This window comes from Dreissena polymorpha, chromosome 9, assembly GCF_020536995.1.
Source record: "Dreissena polymorpha isolate Duluth1 chromosome 9, UMN_Dpol_1.0, whole genome shotgun sequence".
Lineage (NCBI taxonomy): Eukaryota > Metazoa > Mollusca > Bivalvia > Myida > Dreissenidae > Dreissena > Dreissena polymorpha.
In genome coordinates, this window is record NC_068363.1 from 87,969,717 (window position 1) to 87,981,986 (window position 12,270).

Genomic DNA, 12,270 nt, shown 5'->3' on the forward strand with positions numbered 1-12,270 from the left:
CCCTATCATAAAGTACCAAACAATTCAATATGACCTATACTTCCCTATCGTTAAGTAACAAGCAATTCAATATGACCCATACTTCCCTATCATTAAGTAGCAAGCAATTCAAAATGATCCATACTTCCCTATCATTAAGTAGCAAGTAATTCAATATGACCCCTACTTCCCTATCATTAAGTAACAAGCAATTCAATATGACCCATACTTCCCTATCATTAAGTAACAAGCAATTCAATATGACCCATACTTCCCTATCATTAAGTAGCAAGCAATTCAAAATGACCCATACTTCCCTATCATTAAGTAGCAAGCAATTCAATATGACCCATACTTCCCTATCATTAAGTAACAAGCAATTCAATATGACCCATACTTCCCTATCATTAAGTAACAAGCAATTCAATATGACCCATACTTCCCTATCATTAAGTAGCAAGCAATTCAAAATGATCCATACTTCCCTATCATTAAGTAGCAAGCAATTCAATATGACCCATACTTCCCTATCATTAAGTAACAAGCAATTCAATATGACCCATACTTCCCTATCATTAAGTAACAAGCAATTCAATATGACCCATACTTCCCTATCATTAAGTAGCAAGCAATTCAAAATGATCCATACTTCCCTATCATTAAGTAGCAAGCAATTCAATATGACCCAAACTTCCCTATCATTAAGTAACAAGCAATTCAATATGACCCATACTTCCCTATCATTAAGTAGCAAGCAATTCAAGATGATCCATAATTCCCTATCATTGAGTAGCAAGCAATTCAGAAATCAATATGACCCATACTTCCCTATCATTAAGTAGCAAGCAATTCAATATGACCCATACTTCCCTATCATTAAGTACCAAGCAATTCAAGATGATCCATAATACCCTATCATTAAGTACCAAGCAATTCAAGATTATCCATAATTCCCTATCATTAAGTATCAAGCAATTCAAGATGATCCATAATATTGCACAATACACACACAATTTTCAAATATGCACAAATGAACACAGTATCTTTTTTCTATCTTTCAATCAAGTAAAAATATTTTTTGTAAAATTAATTTAAAAAGGGATGTACAAACAAATATCCATATATCTGGTTAATATATCAGTATTCAAATACTTATTAAGTATCAGAATATTTCTGTTATATTTAAAATTCACCACATATTAAAAATAATAATAAAAATTACAACATGGCAAACTAAAACTCATGACTATTGACCTTGAACTTTGATCTTTCACTGAAGAGCATGGAATTTATTGTCTGGTCATGGGGAAAAAAACAACAAATGTTTGTATAATTATATGGCTCTGTGAATAAGGGATTTAATGCATGTGCGTAACCTGTGCACACTTTCCGCCTATACTGAATTTTTGCTAAGAAGAGACTTTATTTAAACAAGAGATGTGTTTGTCAGAAACACAATGCCCACTATTGCGCCGCTTTGCAGCCATATATTTGACCTTTGACCCTGAAGGATGACCTTGACCTTTCACCACTCAAAATATGCAGCTCCATGAGATACACGTGCATGCCAAATATCAAGTTGCTGTCTTCAATATTTCAAAAGTTATTGCAAAAGTTTAACCAAGGTTAAAGTTTGTGACAGACACATACAATGACAGACAGACAGGCCAAAAACAATATACCCCCGATCATTCGCTTCGCGGGCATAAAAAAATATATATTAAAAGCGGAAAGTGTCTTCCCTGATTAGCCTGTGTGGACTACACTTTACGCACATGAATTACACCCCTTTTCACAGAGCGCCACTCAATTATATTTAAATCCATCTTTTAATTTTAAAAGCATTGAACTTAAACCACATTGTATGACCTTGGACCTTTTAATATGACCATGACCTTACATCCCACAGCATGAGGTAACATTGTCTTGACATGGGGAAGAACAAAAACTGACATAAACACCGAAAGTGTTTTAATATTATTTTAAAATACTCGCTTCATATTAAAGAATGTCAGAGCGAGGAAACAAACGGATGGACTCACACCACCAATAACTTCACCCACGTTCAGACAGTGACCCACTTTATGCCCACTTTTGGAGGAATAAAAAAATGTAGACATAGCATGCCAGAAAATAAGAAACCCACCTGGGCAGTTATGACATCTTTGCTGAGGGACTGCTTGGTTTTGGGGAAGAGTTCCACCTGAATGTCAATAACACCCGCTGCTACATTGTTCTCAGAACCTAGAAGAAAAGGGAAAAGTAACAGATTTGACTTGTCTTAAAGGTCTCTGTATCAAATATTCAATATTTATCAATTCAGGGCTTTTTTTTCTTAAGTTGAGGACAGGGACTGGCCTTCAATTTTTGGGAAACAATTATCGGAAAAACTGAAAAAGGGGAAGAAATTTCTCAACGTTACCTTGAAATTTTGAGGAAAATTGAATCATTTGAAAGAAATTCTCTTTGGAAAAGGGGCCTTACTTTTGAAAGAATGGGCATATATAAGGCCCTTGCTAAAGGAGCAAAAAAAGCCCTGATCACAAAAAAATAAAGTTAAAACAAATACAAGGTAGCCATCCTCTAACTTTGCCTTACATAACTAATATCATGAGATGGGGTCACTAGCTCTAAGGTAAATGTCACAAGCCACTGTCAAAGTCCAACATAGAATTGAGCTAAGTAAGGACTATACAATAATTATGTGTTTTTTACGAGTAACTCAGTGGAGCAATCTAGAGTAAGGTTACTGTGTTAAGGGTCACACTTTCAGGTCAAAGTTAACAGACAGGGTAATCACGTGACAAACAAGATGGCCAGGTCCAAGCCGAGACAGGTATTTTACACCGTAGTATACCCTTTATTACCTGTATTAATTGTTAAAATATCAGCAAGAAAGTGATAAGCATTTATATTGTATTAATCTTTGCTTTATATCTCGACTTCACTTGCTGCAAAATTTCTCAGCAGGTCACAAAATTACAGTTACAACTAAAAAAATTTGCAGCGAGTAATTCGAAATAAACACTAATCACGTTCTTTCTGATATGGTTGGAAAGTGAGCGGCATTTAAACAATCAGTACAATTTAGTAAAGGGTATTTAACAGCAGAAAATACCTATAGCTGTCTCAGCATGGACGGTGCAATCTTGTTTGTCATGTTATTCACCCTCACATTAAAATAAGAAAATCATTTGAGACTTTTTCAAATCTTTAACTAAATACTTTTTTTTATGATTGGTATAACTTTATGTCAATCTTGTCTCATATTGATGTGTTCTCATTGTAATGTTGATGATTTTCTATTGTCACCTTCACTTGTTTACTTTATAAAAGTCCTAAATACAATTAAGAAAACCAGATTTCTGGATCAGAATTCAACATATCTAAGATACTGCCCAAGAACACTAAAAAATAAAATCTCCATTTCAAAATTCTCACATCTATTCAGAAAATGTCACCCAAATACCTCTGGGGGTATTAATGACATATAAAATATAGTGTTGTGCAACCCACCAGTTCCCTTCAGCTCAAGGGCTGTGGCCAGTCTACTGCTGCTGTTGGTGAGAACCGGCCTCCACTCCAGGAAGTGGGAGGAGACAAGAGTGGTTTCCCCTAGCCCATCAGTCTTCACCAGCACGATGTGGATGGGATCACAGATGGACAGCATGGTGGTCGGGTCAGCCATCTTACCTGCCTCACCTGTAACAGCGAAACCATTGAACCCTCCATGCAAGGGTGTTCTTATGCATTTTGAATTCCTTTTCACAAATACAAATCAGTGTCTTTTTCTCAGAATTTTGAGCCAAATTTTGGCCCTATTTCCAATCATAAATATATATTTCTTTAGTAACAGTGACATTGTCCAAAGTCACATCAAACGCAATTGCAAGCTCGGTCTTCTATTGAGCTTAGGAACAAAATTTAAGTGCAATATCTTCTAAAAACATAAGTAATAATTGGAAACGGACTTTTTTTTAAGTTACCGTTACCATCACCAAAGACACCCTAAATAAGAATCCTAGCTACATTTTTATGCAAGTGTGCAATGCCCAAAGTATTATGAAAATAAGTCAATGCAAAGCAAAGTTATTGACCAACAAGAGATGTGTTTATCAGAAACACAATGCCCCCTTTTGCGCCGCTTTGAAGCCATATATTTGACCTTTGACCTTGAAGAATGACCTTGACCTTTCACCTATGAAGTTGCTATCTTCAATATTGCAAAAGTTATGACCAAGGTTAAAGCTTAGTGAAAGACACACAGACAGGCCAAAAACAATATACCCCCGATCTTTCGATCCGGGGGCATAAAAACAAATCATTTGCTGATTTATTTTATTTTGAGTTACAGTGAACTTGACCTTATTGGACTAAAAATGCAATTCCTAGCTAGATCGTCATGTAATCTACCCATAAACATAATTTCAGTGCAATATCTCCATCCAAACTCAAGTTATTGAGGGGAAAATGTTTTTCTATTTTTGTAACATTGGCCTTGACCTTGCCTCAATACACTCGAAATTCAATCGCAAGCTATGCTTCCAAACAAGCATGCTATATCCAAAGTTTCATTAAGATTGATCAATGAGAACTTTAGTTATCAAACACAAACGAACCCCCCCCCCCCCCAATCCACGGTAAATCTAATAATCAGCAGCCAATTGTATAAATCTGGATAACTTCTGGTTAGGCCACAATTAAAATATTGTTGGTTTGCCCTTTACCGACCCTAAATTTTACAGGTGGGTAGGTAGGTAGGAAAATTATTTTATTTTATTTGAGAAATTATATTTTTAATACACTAATAGTCTATGAATATTTAAAACACTTATTAAAGCACTGTTGCAGTGTACGAAGCCCTATGTAGCTTAACATGATCTTGTTTGCTGTTTCTTGCATATATTAATATCAAATGCATGCTTGTGTGTTATTTATTACATCAAATATTTGTTCATTATATGATTTTAATTGCTCAAATGCATTTGTAATTATTTAACAGCCAGACAGCTTTTATTTTTAACTTAAACCTTTCCCTTAAATTGGGCTTAATTAGCATGCAACAAGCATTGAAGGAGTGTAGAAAGACAGCCCAAAGCCTTTAATGGAAAAATTCAGACGTGGCGAAAGACCATCACATTTTACAGGCCAGACTTGCCTACCAGGAGAAACAATTCACAGGCCTGTTGAAGTTTTTACAGGCCTTAACTTTAAGTGTTTGACCGGTTAGTGCATAGTCTCAGCATGGAAAAGTAAATTCATAAAAGTGCAAACTGAACATTATTATAAAGCATTATTTCTTCTTGAATGCTCTGAGCTTTTATGAGTACATACGTACAGCTCAGAGGGTCAATAGCTGGGAGTTGTATTATTGCAACTAACATAAGCATGAAAACTTGATTTGGGGAAATAAATTCTGGATCTGGATAGGTACGTTGCAGGACCTTTCGGTGTAGGCGCAACGGGGGAGAGGGTGGTTAGTCCCACTGTAGGACAGTGGGTGTTAGTTTCAGTTTGTGGATATACTAACGCTTTAAACATATATACTTGAGTGTTGTCGATGTATTTAGCTAAGAGACATTAATAAATTAAATAAGTTTACCTTTACATATCCATTTCACTAACATGCCATTACAGTAAACTGTTCAGTGTGGCAAACATAATAAAGCAGAATATGCACATGAATCTGATTAAACACAGATCCACTTGCATATAAATCAAATCATGTTTGTCTTTTATTTTGCATTTTCGACAAAAAAAATCCTGTAACTGTTAGATGTATTTTTCTTTGCGAGTAGACTGCATTCCAATTTTCAAACACTTCATCACTTGTTCTGTGACATTCAGTTCATACATTTGCAAAAAAAAAGAGAGTTTTATTTGTATCTAAAACCTATGCTCAATCGTAGAATGACACGCTCTTTTCATTAATCGATACTAATTATATGATGTCCGTCGTAAATTCGATAGTTATTTGTTCTCGCTGAGCATCGTTATTTCTTTTAATTGTCGGCCATCTTGGATCACGTTAACAACATGTGTACAACGAACGTAAACTCGTATATGTCCGACTCCTTTCGCGAACCAATGGTTAAGTATGATGTCGTTCGGCCATTTTCACGGAACACCGCCGATCGCGATGCTGGTTATAGACGCTTGCATTACTGTCTATTCTGGGGCGAATGAAATTCCAACCATCGGAGCGACCTAGATCGGTCATGGGCGATAATAATAGACAGGGATATAAATACGCGCATGAATAAATATTGCTTTCGGCTCTTTTGTCATCGTCGAAAAAAACGAAAATAAAAAAAATAAGTTTTCAGAAATCGCAATAAAATTTTTTGGGTCGGGGGGTAAAAAGTGGGTCGGTCGGTAAAGGGCAAACAAACTCAATTTTAATTTAGGCCTTATCTCTAATTTTAGGTATCTTTTCGGTTAGAGAGTATAAACAAATAGATATACGAACAGGTGCCTGTTTTGGTTTGCGGAAGTTAGAACTAACTACGCATGGTGCGCATGCATTTCCAAACTTATTTTTAGAAACGCCGTAAATGGCTTGGGATTCCAAATATCGGCTTTCAAATGCTTTCATTACTTCAGTTATAAAAAACATTGTTGGTGTTTTCAGTCACGAAGAAAACTACTAAAATTATTTAACTATATAAAAACAACAAAAAAAAACTTTGGTATATATATTTCATTTTTTGCAACATACATTTTCAACAATCTTTTGCTTTACGTCAATTGACATTTTTGTTACGGTTCACGTGTTGTTTACAGTACTGTTAGCAGACGAGAAATGTCTAGTTTATTTAGCTTCGGCTTTACAAGTAACTGTAAGTCTCTGCAAAATCCAAAGAAAAATGCACAGAAAAATCATCCGAAAGTGCCAAAAAGTATGACTTGAAGAGACAACGCAACTTTTTACCAAAATGGAAAAGTGAGTTTGAATGGCAACGTAGACCTGTGTTTGCTGACGAAGACATGGAGGAGAATGACTAATTATTTCATTAATAATCAAACATTGGCACAAATCTACATTTAGACCTGACTAAGACTTTAATTGCTGTAATCATTTTGTTAAATATGCAAAAATAAAGCAGGTTTTGTGGTGTATCATTTTGATCTTTATTAAAAAATATGAGGTTTACAGTTAATGTGATATTTCATGTTTGGGCAAGTGGCTTTACATTCAGGGCAAGTAGATTTTCTAAGTATTTAGGTTTTTATGTTAATGTTGAGCCTTGTTCATAAGCTCAAACTCTAAAATAAAAGTGTTGAAATGTGAGGCCTTTATACAACACCATTCCCAATGTCAAAAAGACATTTCCCATTGCTTTCAATTCCCAATAAAAGGTTGCCACATTTTTGTTTTAAATGCGACATTCAGTCATTTTCACTATGCAGTTCTATGGGTTGAACCTTAATTTATATGATATTAAAACATTCTCAATTTTTCAGCAGTTTTTAAAGCATTTGTTTGCAAAAATAACAAGAAATGTGTTTGTGAAACACTATGTCCCCACTATTTGAACTTTGACGTTGAAGGATGACCTAGACCTTTCACCACTCAAAATGTGCAGCTCCATGAGATACACATGCATGCCAAATATCAAATTGCTATCTTCAATATTGCAAAAGTGTACATTAAATGAACAATTTTGACCCATATATTTGAACTTTGACCTTAAAGGATGACCTTGACCTTGACATTTCACTACTCAAAATGTGCAGCTCCATGAAATACACATGCATGCCAAATATGAAGTTGCTTTCTTCAATATTGCAAAAGTTATTGCAAAATGTTAAAGTTTGATGCAAACAAACACACAAACAAACAAAGCAACAGACAGGGCAAAAACAATATGTCCCCCACTATAATGGTGGGGGACATAAAAATCACTCTAATTCTCCCAATTTTAGTCGAAACAATTTGATTTTTCCCAATCAAAAGGACCCCGACCCCATTCCCAAAATGGTGAAGGAAAAACACTTTTCACATTTCTGGTAATGTAAAACCTGGGCAAACAAACCTGCGCCATCTTTGTGCAGTTCTAGAAGGAAGCCCTCATCAATGTCCGGCTCACAGGCACACGCAACCGGCCTCGACTTGAACCTCTGACCTCTGAACAGGATGTGAAAGGTGAAGTAGGAGGTCACCTGCCCAGGCGTCCCGCTGTCATCATCTATATGCTCCAAGAAAGCCTTGCCAGACTTTATGTACAGATACAGGTATCTTCTCGTGGGATCGATGTTAGCTGAAAAAATGCACGAGTCACGATCTGGGAAAAAATGGGGCTTGATGCATGAGCGTAAAATGGGGCTTGATGCATGAGCGTAAAATGGGGCTTGATGCATGAGTGTAAAATGGGGCTTGATGCATGAGCGTAAAATGGGGCTTGATGCATGAGTGTAAAATGGGGCTTGATGCATGAGCGTAAAATGGGGCTTGATGCATGAGCGTAAAATGGGGCTTGATGCATGAGCGTAAAATGTCCTCCCAGATTGATGCATGAGCGTGAAATGTCCTCCTAGATTGATGCATGAGCGTAAAATGTCCTCCCAGATTAGCCTTTAGTTTAAACATATTTTATTTCACGAACAAATATAGTATTCATTTACATAGCAAATACAGTGACAACTGAGTCACGTTTTTCTAAAAAAGGCTTAGAATGAAAGATCAAGATCTTATAGGGTTCTTCTCCATGATGTCTGCACAGGCTAATCAGGGACAATACTGTCGGCTTTCATGGTATTTGTCGCTTGAATGAATTTTCTTCTTAGCGAAAATCCAATTTAGGCAGAAAGTTTCATTCTAACAGCACAGGCTAATCTGATACAATACTTAACTCACATGCATTTTGCCACATTTTCCCAAGAGCGAGGCTAATTAAAGTTTATCCATGCATATACCCTATAAAATAATAGCTATTATCACTTATTTCTATATACCATACAGCTTGAAACCTGGTCTTTCTTGTTTATACAATTTTTGACTAGCACAGCTGTGTGTCGGCCAAAATATTTACAAAGTTATATTAATCGCATTAATAACTATTTTAAGAGATCAATGGAATACCTAAGTCATAAACAATATAATGTTCTTAGTAATCCTTTGTAAACTGATAATATAACATTTCAAAAAAAGAACAATCACTTCAAACAAATAATTGTAGTTGTTTTTTGTCATATTGGGTGCACAAATTTGGATTTATTCCCAATAAAAAAATACATATTTTTGCCAACTGAGTGCCTAAAATTCACGCACAAAAAAATGTATCAATGAAATAAATTCATTTCCAAACTCACAGAGTCATGATAGCAAATATTCTAAAAAAGTTTCATTTGACTAAGTATCAACAAGGTTTCAATATAGCCACCGAAGGAAAACTGCATTGCCCCCGTTGAGAGGCAAGGTTTTTTAAACCGACTACAATCATTTTAAAACTCAGCTAATATATCAACAGATGTTATGAACAAACACCATGATAATTGGGCTAAAAAGTAACTTCTAGTGTTCACAAGCTTTTTCATTAACTTGACCTCTTGAACTTGTTTTTGACCTGATGCGACCCAGTTTCCAACTAAACAGCAATATCATTAAAACAAAATTTTCAGACCAAGTTTCATAAAGACTGGAAAATAAATTTAGCCTCTGGAGTGCTTACAAGATAAATGTTGACAGAGAACAAACAATTAGCTTAAGGTGATGGCAAAAGACCCAGTTTGATCTCGGTCAAGAAATTATAAAGCCAAATCTTCAGATAAAATGTGGCAACTAAAGCAAAATGTTGAATACAAGCGACACACGGTGGACCGAAGGTGAATCACAAAAGTTTACAGTGAGCTTGCTGTGCTCAAGAGAGCTTAAAACAATAAGAAATGTGGAATAAACACTTGAAATAACAAACAACCCCTACTCTTTCTGTCCGCTATATTCTCCAGCATGTGTTCCCCACGCATATGGGTGGCAGGCTTGGAGGTGCTGCCCTCAAACTGGATCTGCTGCAAGATGTTGTCCACCACCCCGCGCTGCTTCAGTCTGAAGTGGGGCATTTTGGGGGTCAAAGTTGGGGCCATATAATGGCCATTTCCAATGTCAAAAAGTGTATATTTACATATGAGTTCTGAGGAAACTGAGCTCAATGCATGTGCGTAAAGTTTCGTCCCAGATTAGCCTGTGCAGTCTGCAAAGGCTAATCAGAGACGACACTTTCCGCTTTAATGGTATTTTTAGTTTCAAGGAAGTCCCTCCTTACCGAAAATCAAGTATAGGCGGAAAGAGTTGTCCCTGATTAGCTTGTGCGGACTGCACAGGCTAATCTGGATGACACTACGCACATGCATTAAGCCCAGTTTTCTCAGAACGTGTCTCATATAATCATATGTTATACAGTATTATGTATTCCTATATTCTTTTCTTTCTAATTAACTGCCTAAACTTCCCAATCAAAGGTTTCAAAAACCAAAAAAATATAATTTTGGTTTAATATTCCTATAACACTGTACGTGTATGTGGGTTAAACCTAGGTAAATATAATATTGAAAATGCTTATTCTCAATTTTTAAGTATGTATTCAGCAATTTTTTTCTTCATAAAGAAATGAAAAACTGCACTTTCCCTATAAGCAAAAAAAACCCAATATTCTTATCACCATCCTAAAAAAATCCCTAATTGGCCCCCAATAAAAGGTTTCCAAAACAAAATAATAAAAAACTAAATTTTGGTAAATAAATACATTGAATTTATTTCCTTATGCAGTTCTATTGCTTGAACCAATATTGACCACTTGACAACACTTAATAAGTACTTGTTAGCAAATAAATAAAATATGCCAATTCAAAAATTTAAATACTTTGAGACAAGATTTTCCCAATGCCAGGTTTTCTTGCGCTTAATTTTCCAAATCGAGCTGGAACCAGTTCTTTTGTAAATGGGGCATAAAAAATTACTGTTGTAAGCAAAATAACTACAAAAACACTCATGTCCCAATTTTAGTCAAACAATGCCAAAACAATGTATTTTTTCCAAATACAAAGGTAACTGGCCCCATTCCCAAAATGGTGAAAAACTAAGCACATGCCTGTTGAACATCTCCTGCTCTCCCATGGGATTCTTGCTGCCCTCGAACTCCTCCTGCATACTCTCTGCCAGCATTTCCCGGATCCTTCTCTGAACATCACCCTGCAGGGATTTCAATACATTAAAAAAAGGAGTCAAATGACCCAGTGAGTGAACATGTCAGTGGTCAAGTGTAATTTTTAGTGGTCAAAATAAGGAAGCACAGAGTTAATTTGTTTGTGCATAATAGTTGAATTTTCTGTAAATGTTTCGTAGTACACATTTTTGTCTAATACTATGTGAATTAAATAAAATGTATTTCTTTAATAGTGATGCAAGGCAGATAATTTACAGGAGTCAAAAATGAGAAAAATGCAAAAACAAAACAAAAAACAAAATCTGATTTACTTGAAATCCCTGCCCTGTTGATCATTTCAGTCACAGAAATTAACATCATCAATTTAATTACTCAGTCTTGGATCGGGTCAGATCGATGACGAGTAGGTCACGCAAGTTGTGTATCGTGTTATGTCTTAAAATTTTACCCAGCAAGATAATACATTTCCAAAAAGGAAATTCATTTCTGCGTTGAATGTGACCGAGTTCATAGAAATCGCTGCACCATTGATGAAGTTATGACTGTTAACAGCCATGCACTCTGTTTTCTGGTCATTTTTAGTTGAATACCTTGTTATATTTATATTTGATAGTGAAATATTTTTTTCAAAGCAGTTGAATTATCGTTATAATTTGATCATTTTCCATTCAAAAAGATGTTTTTACTAATTAATATCATAGCCTCAAGCTAATCACCTGTGGCCAAAATCTGTGAAAAGGTCTCTCTAAGTTAAATATGGAACAATACAATACAGTTAGTTTTCTGTTGAGGGTAAACAGAAATTCAGATAAATAGATCAGATGCATTGCTACGTAAAAATCCATTATGTCATTAAAGTTTTGCATATTTTAAATGTTGAATTTTAAGGAAAAACATGACACGGCATGTCACCGACCTGTGACAGTTGGTTGTGGATTATTTGCTTCAACTCAGAAATCTTCTCAGGTGGCAACGCCATGATAGTTCTAAGCAACCGATTATTCTTCAATAAATTTGAATTAAAAGAACTTGAGACACCTTTAAAATTTACAATGAAACGAATATGTCAAAATACTAAACATCCACTAGCAGTATGTTTTGTTAGTAAAGTTAGCTCCCTTAGATAACA

General features: G+C 35.5%; 1 protein-coding gene and 1 pseudogene across 1 annotated transcript in view; one reads left to right on the forward strand and one right to left on the reverse strand.

The window, feature by feature from the left end:
- The window catches only part of LOC127844301 (centrosomal protein of 76 kDa-like), a 37,841-nt gene extending 25,587 nt beyond the window's left edge, over positions 1-12,254 (reverse strand). Inside the window, exons 1-6 of the mRNA XM_052374405.1 lie at positions 12,058-12,254; positions 11,067-11,167; positions 9,903-10,024; positions 8,016-8,240; positions 3,496-3,681; positions 2,126-2,223 (exon numbers count right to left, since the gene is read on the reverse strand). Coding sequence (XP_052230365.1) covers positions 2,126-2,223; positions 3,496-3,681; positions 8,016-8,240; positions 9,903-10,024; positions 11,067-11,167; positions 12,058-12,120 — 795 coding nt within the window. The 5' untranslated portion in view covers positions 12,121-12,254. The remainder of the gene's footprint in view (positions 1-2,125; positions 2,224-3,495; positions 3,682-8,015; positions 8,241-9,902; positions 10,025-11,066; positions 11,168-12,057) is intronic.
- LOC127846242 (C-Maf-inducing protein-like) overlaps positions 1-12,270 on the forward strand; it is a 286,356-nt pseudogene that overhangs the window by 202,293 nt on the left and 71,793 nt on the right.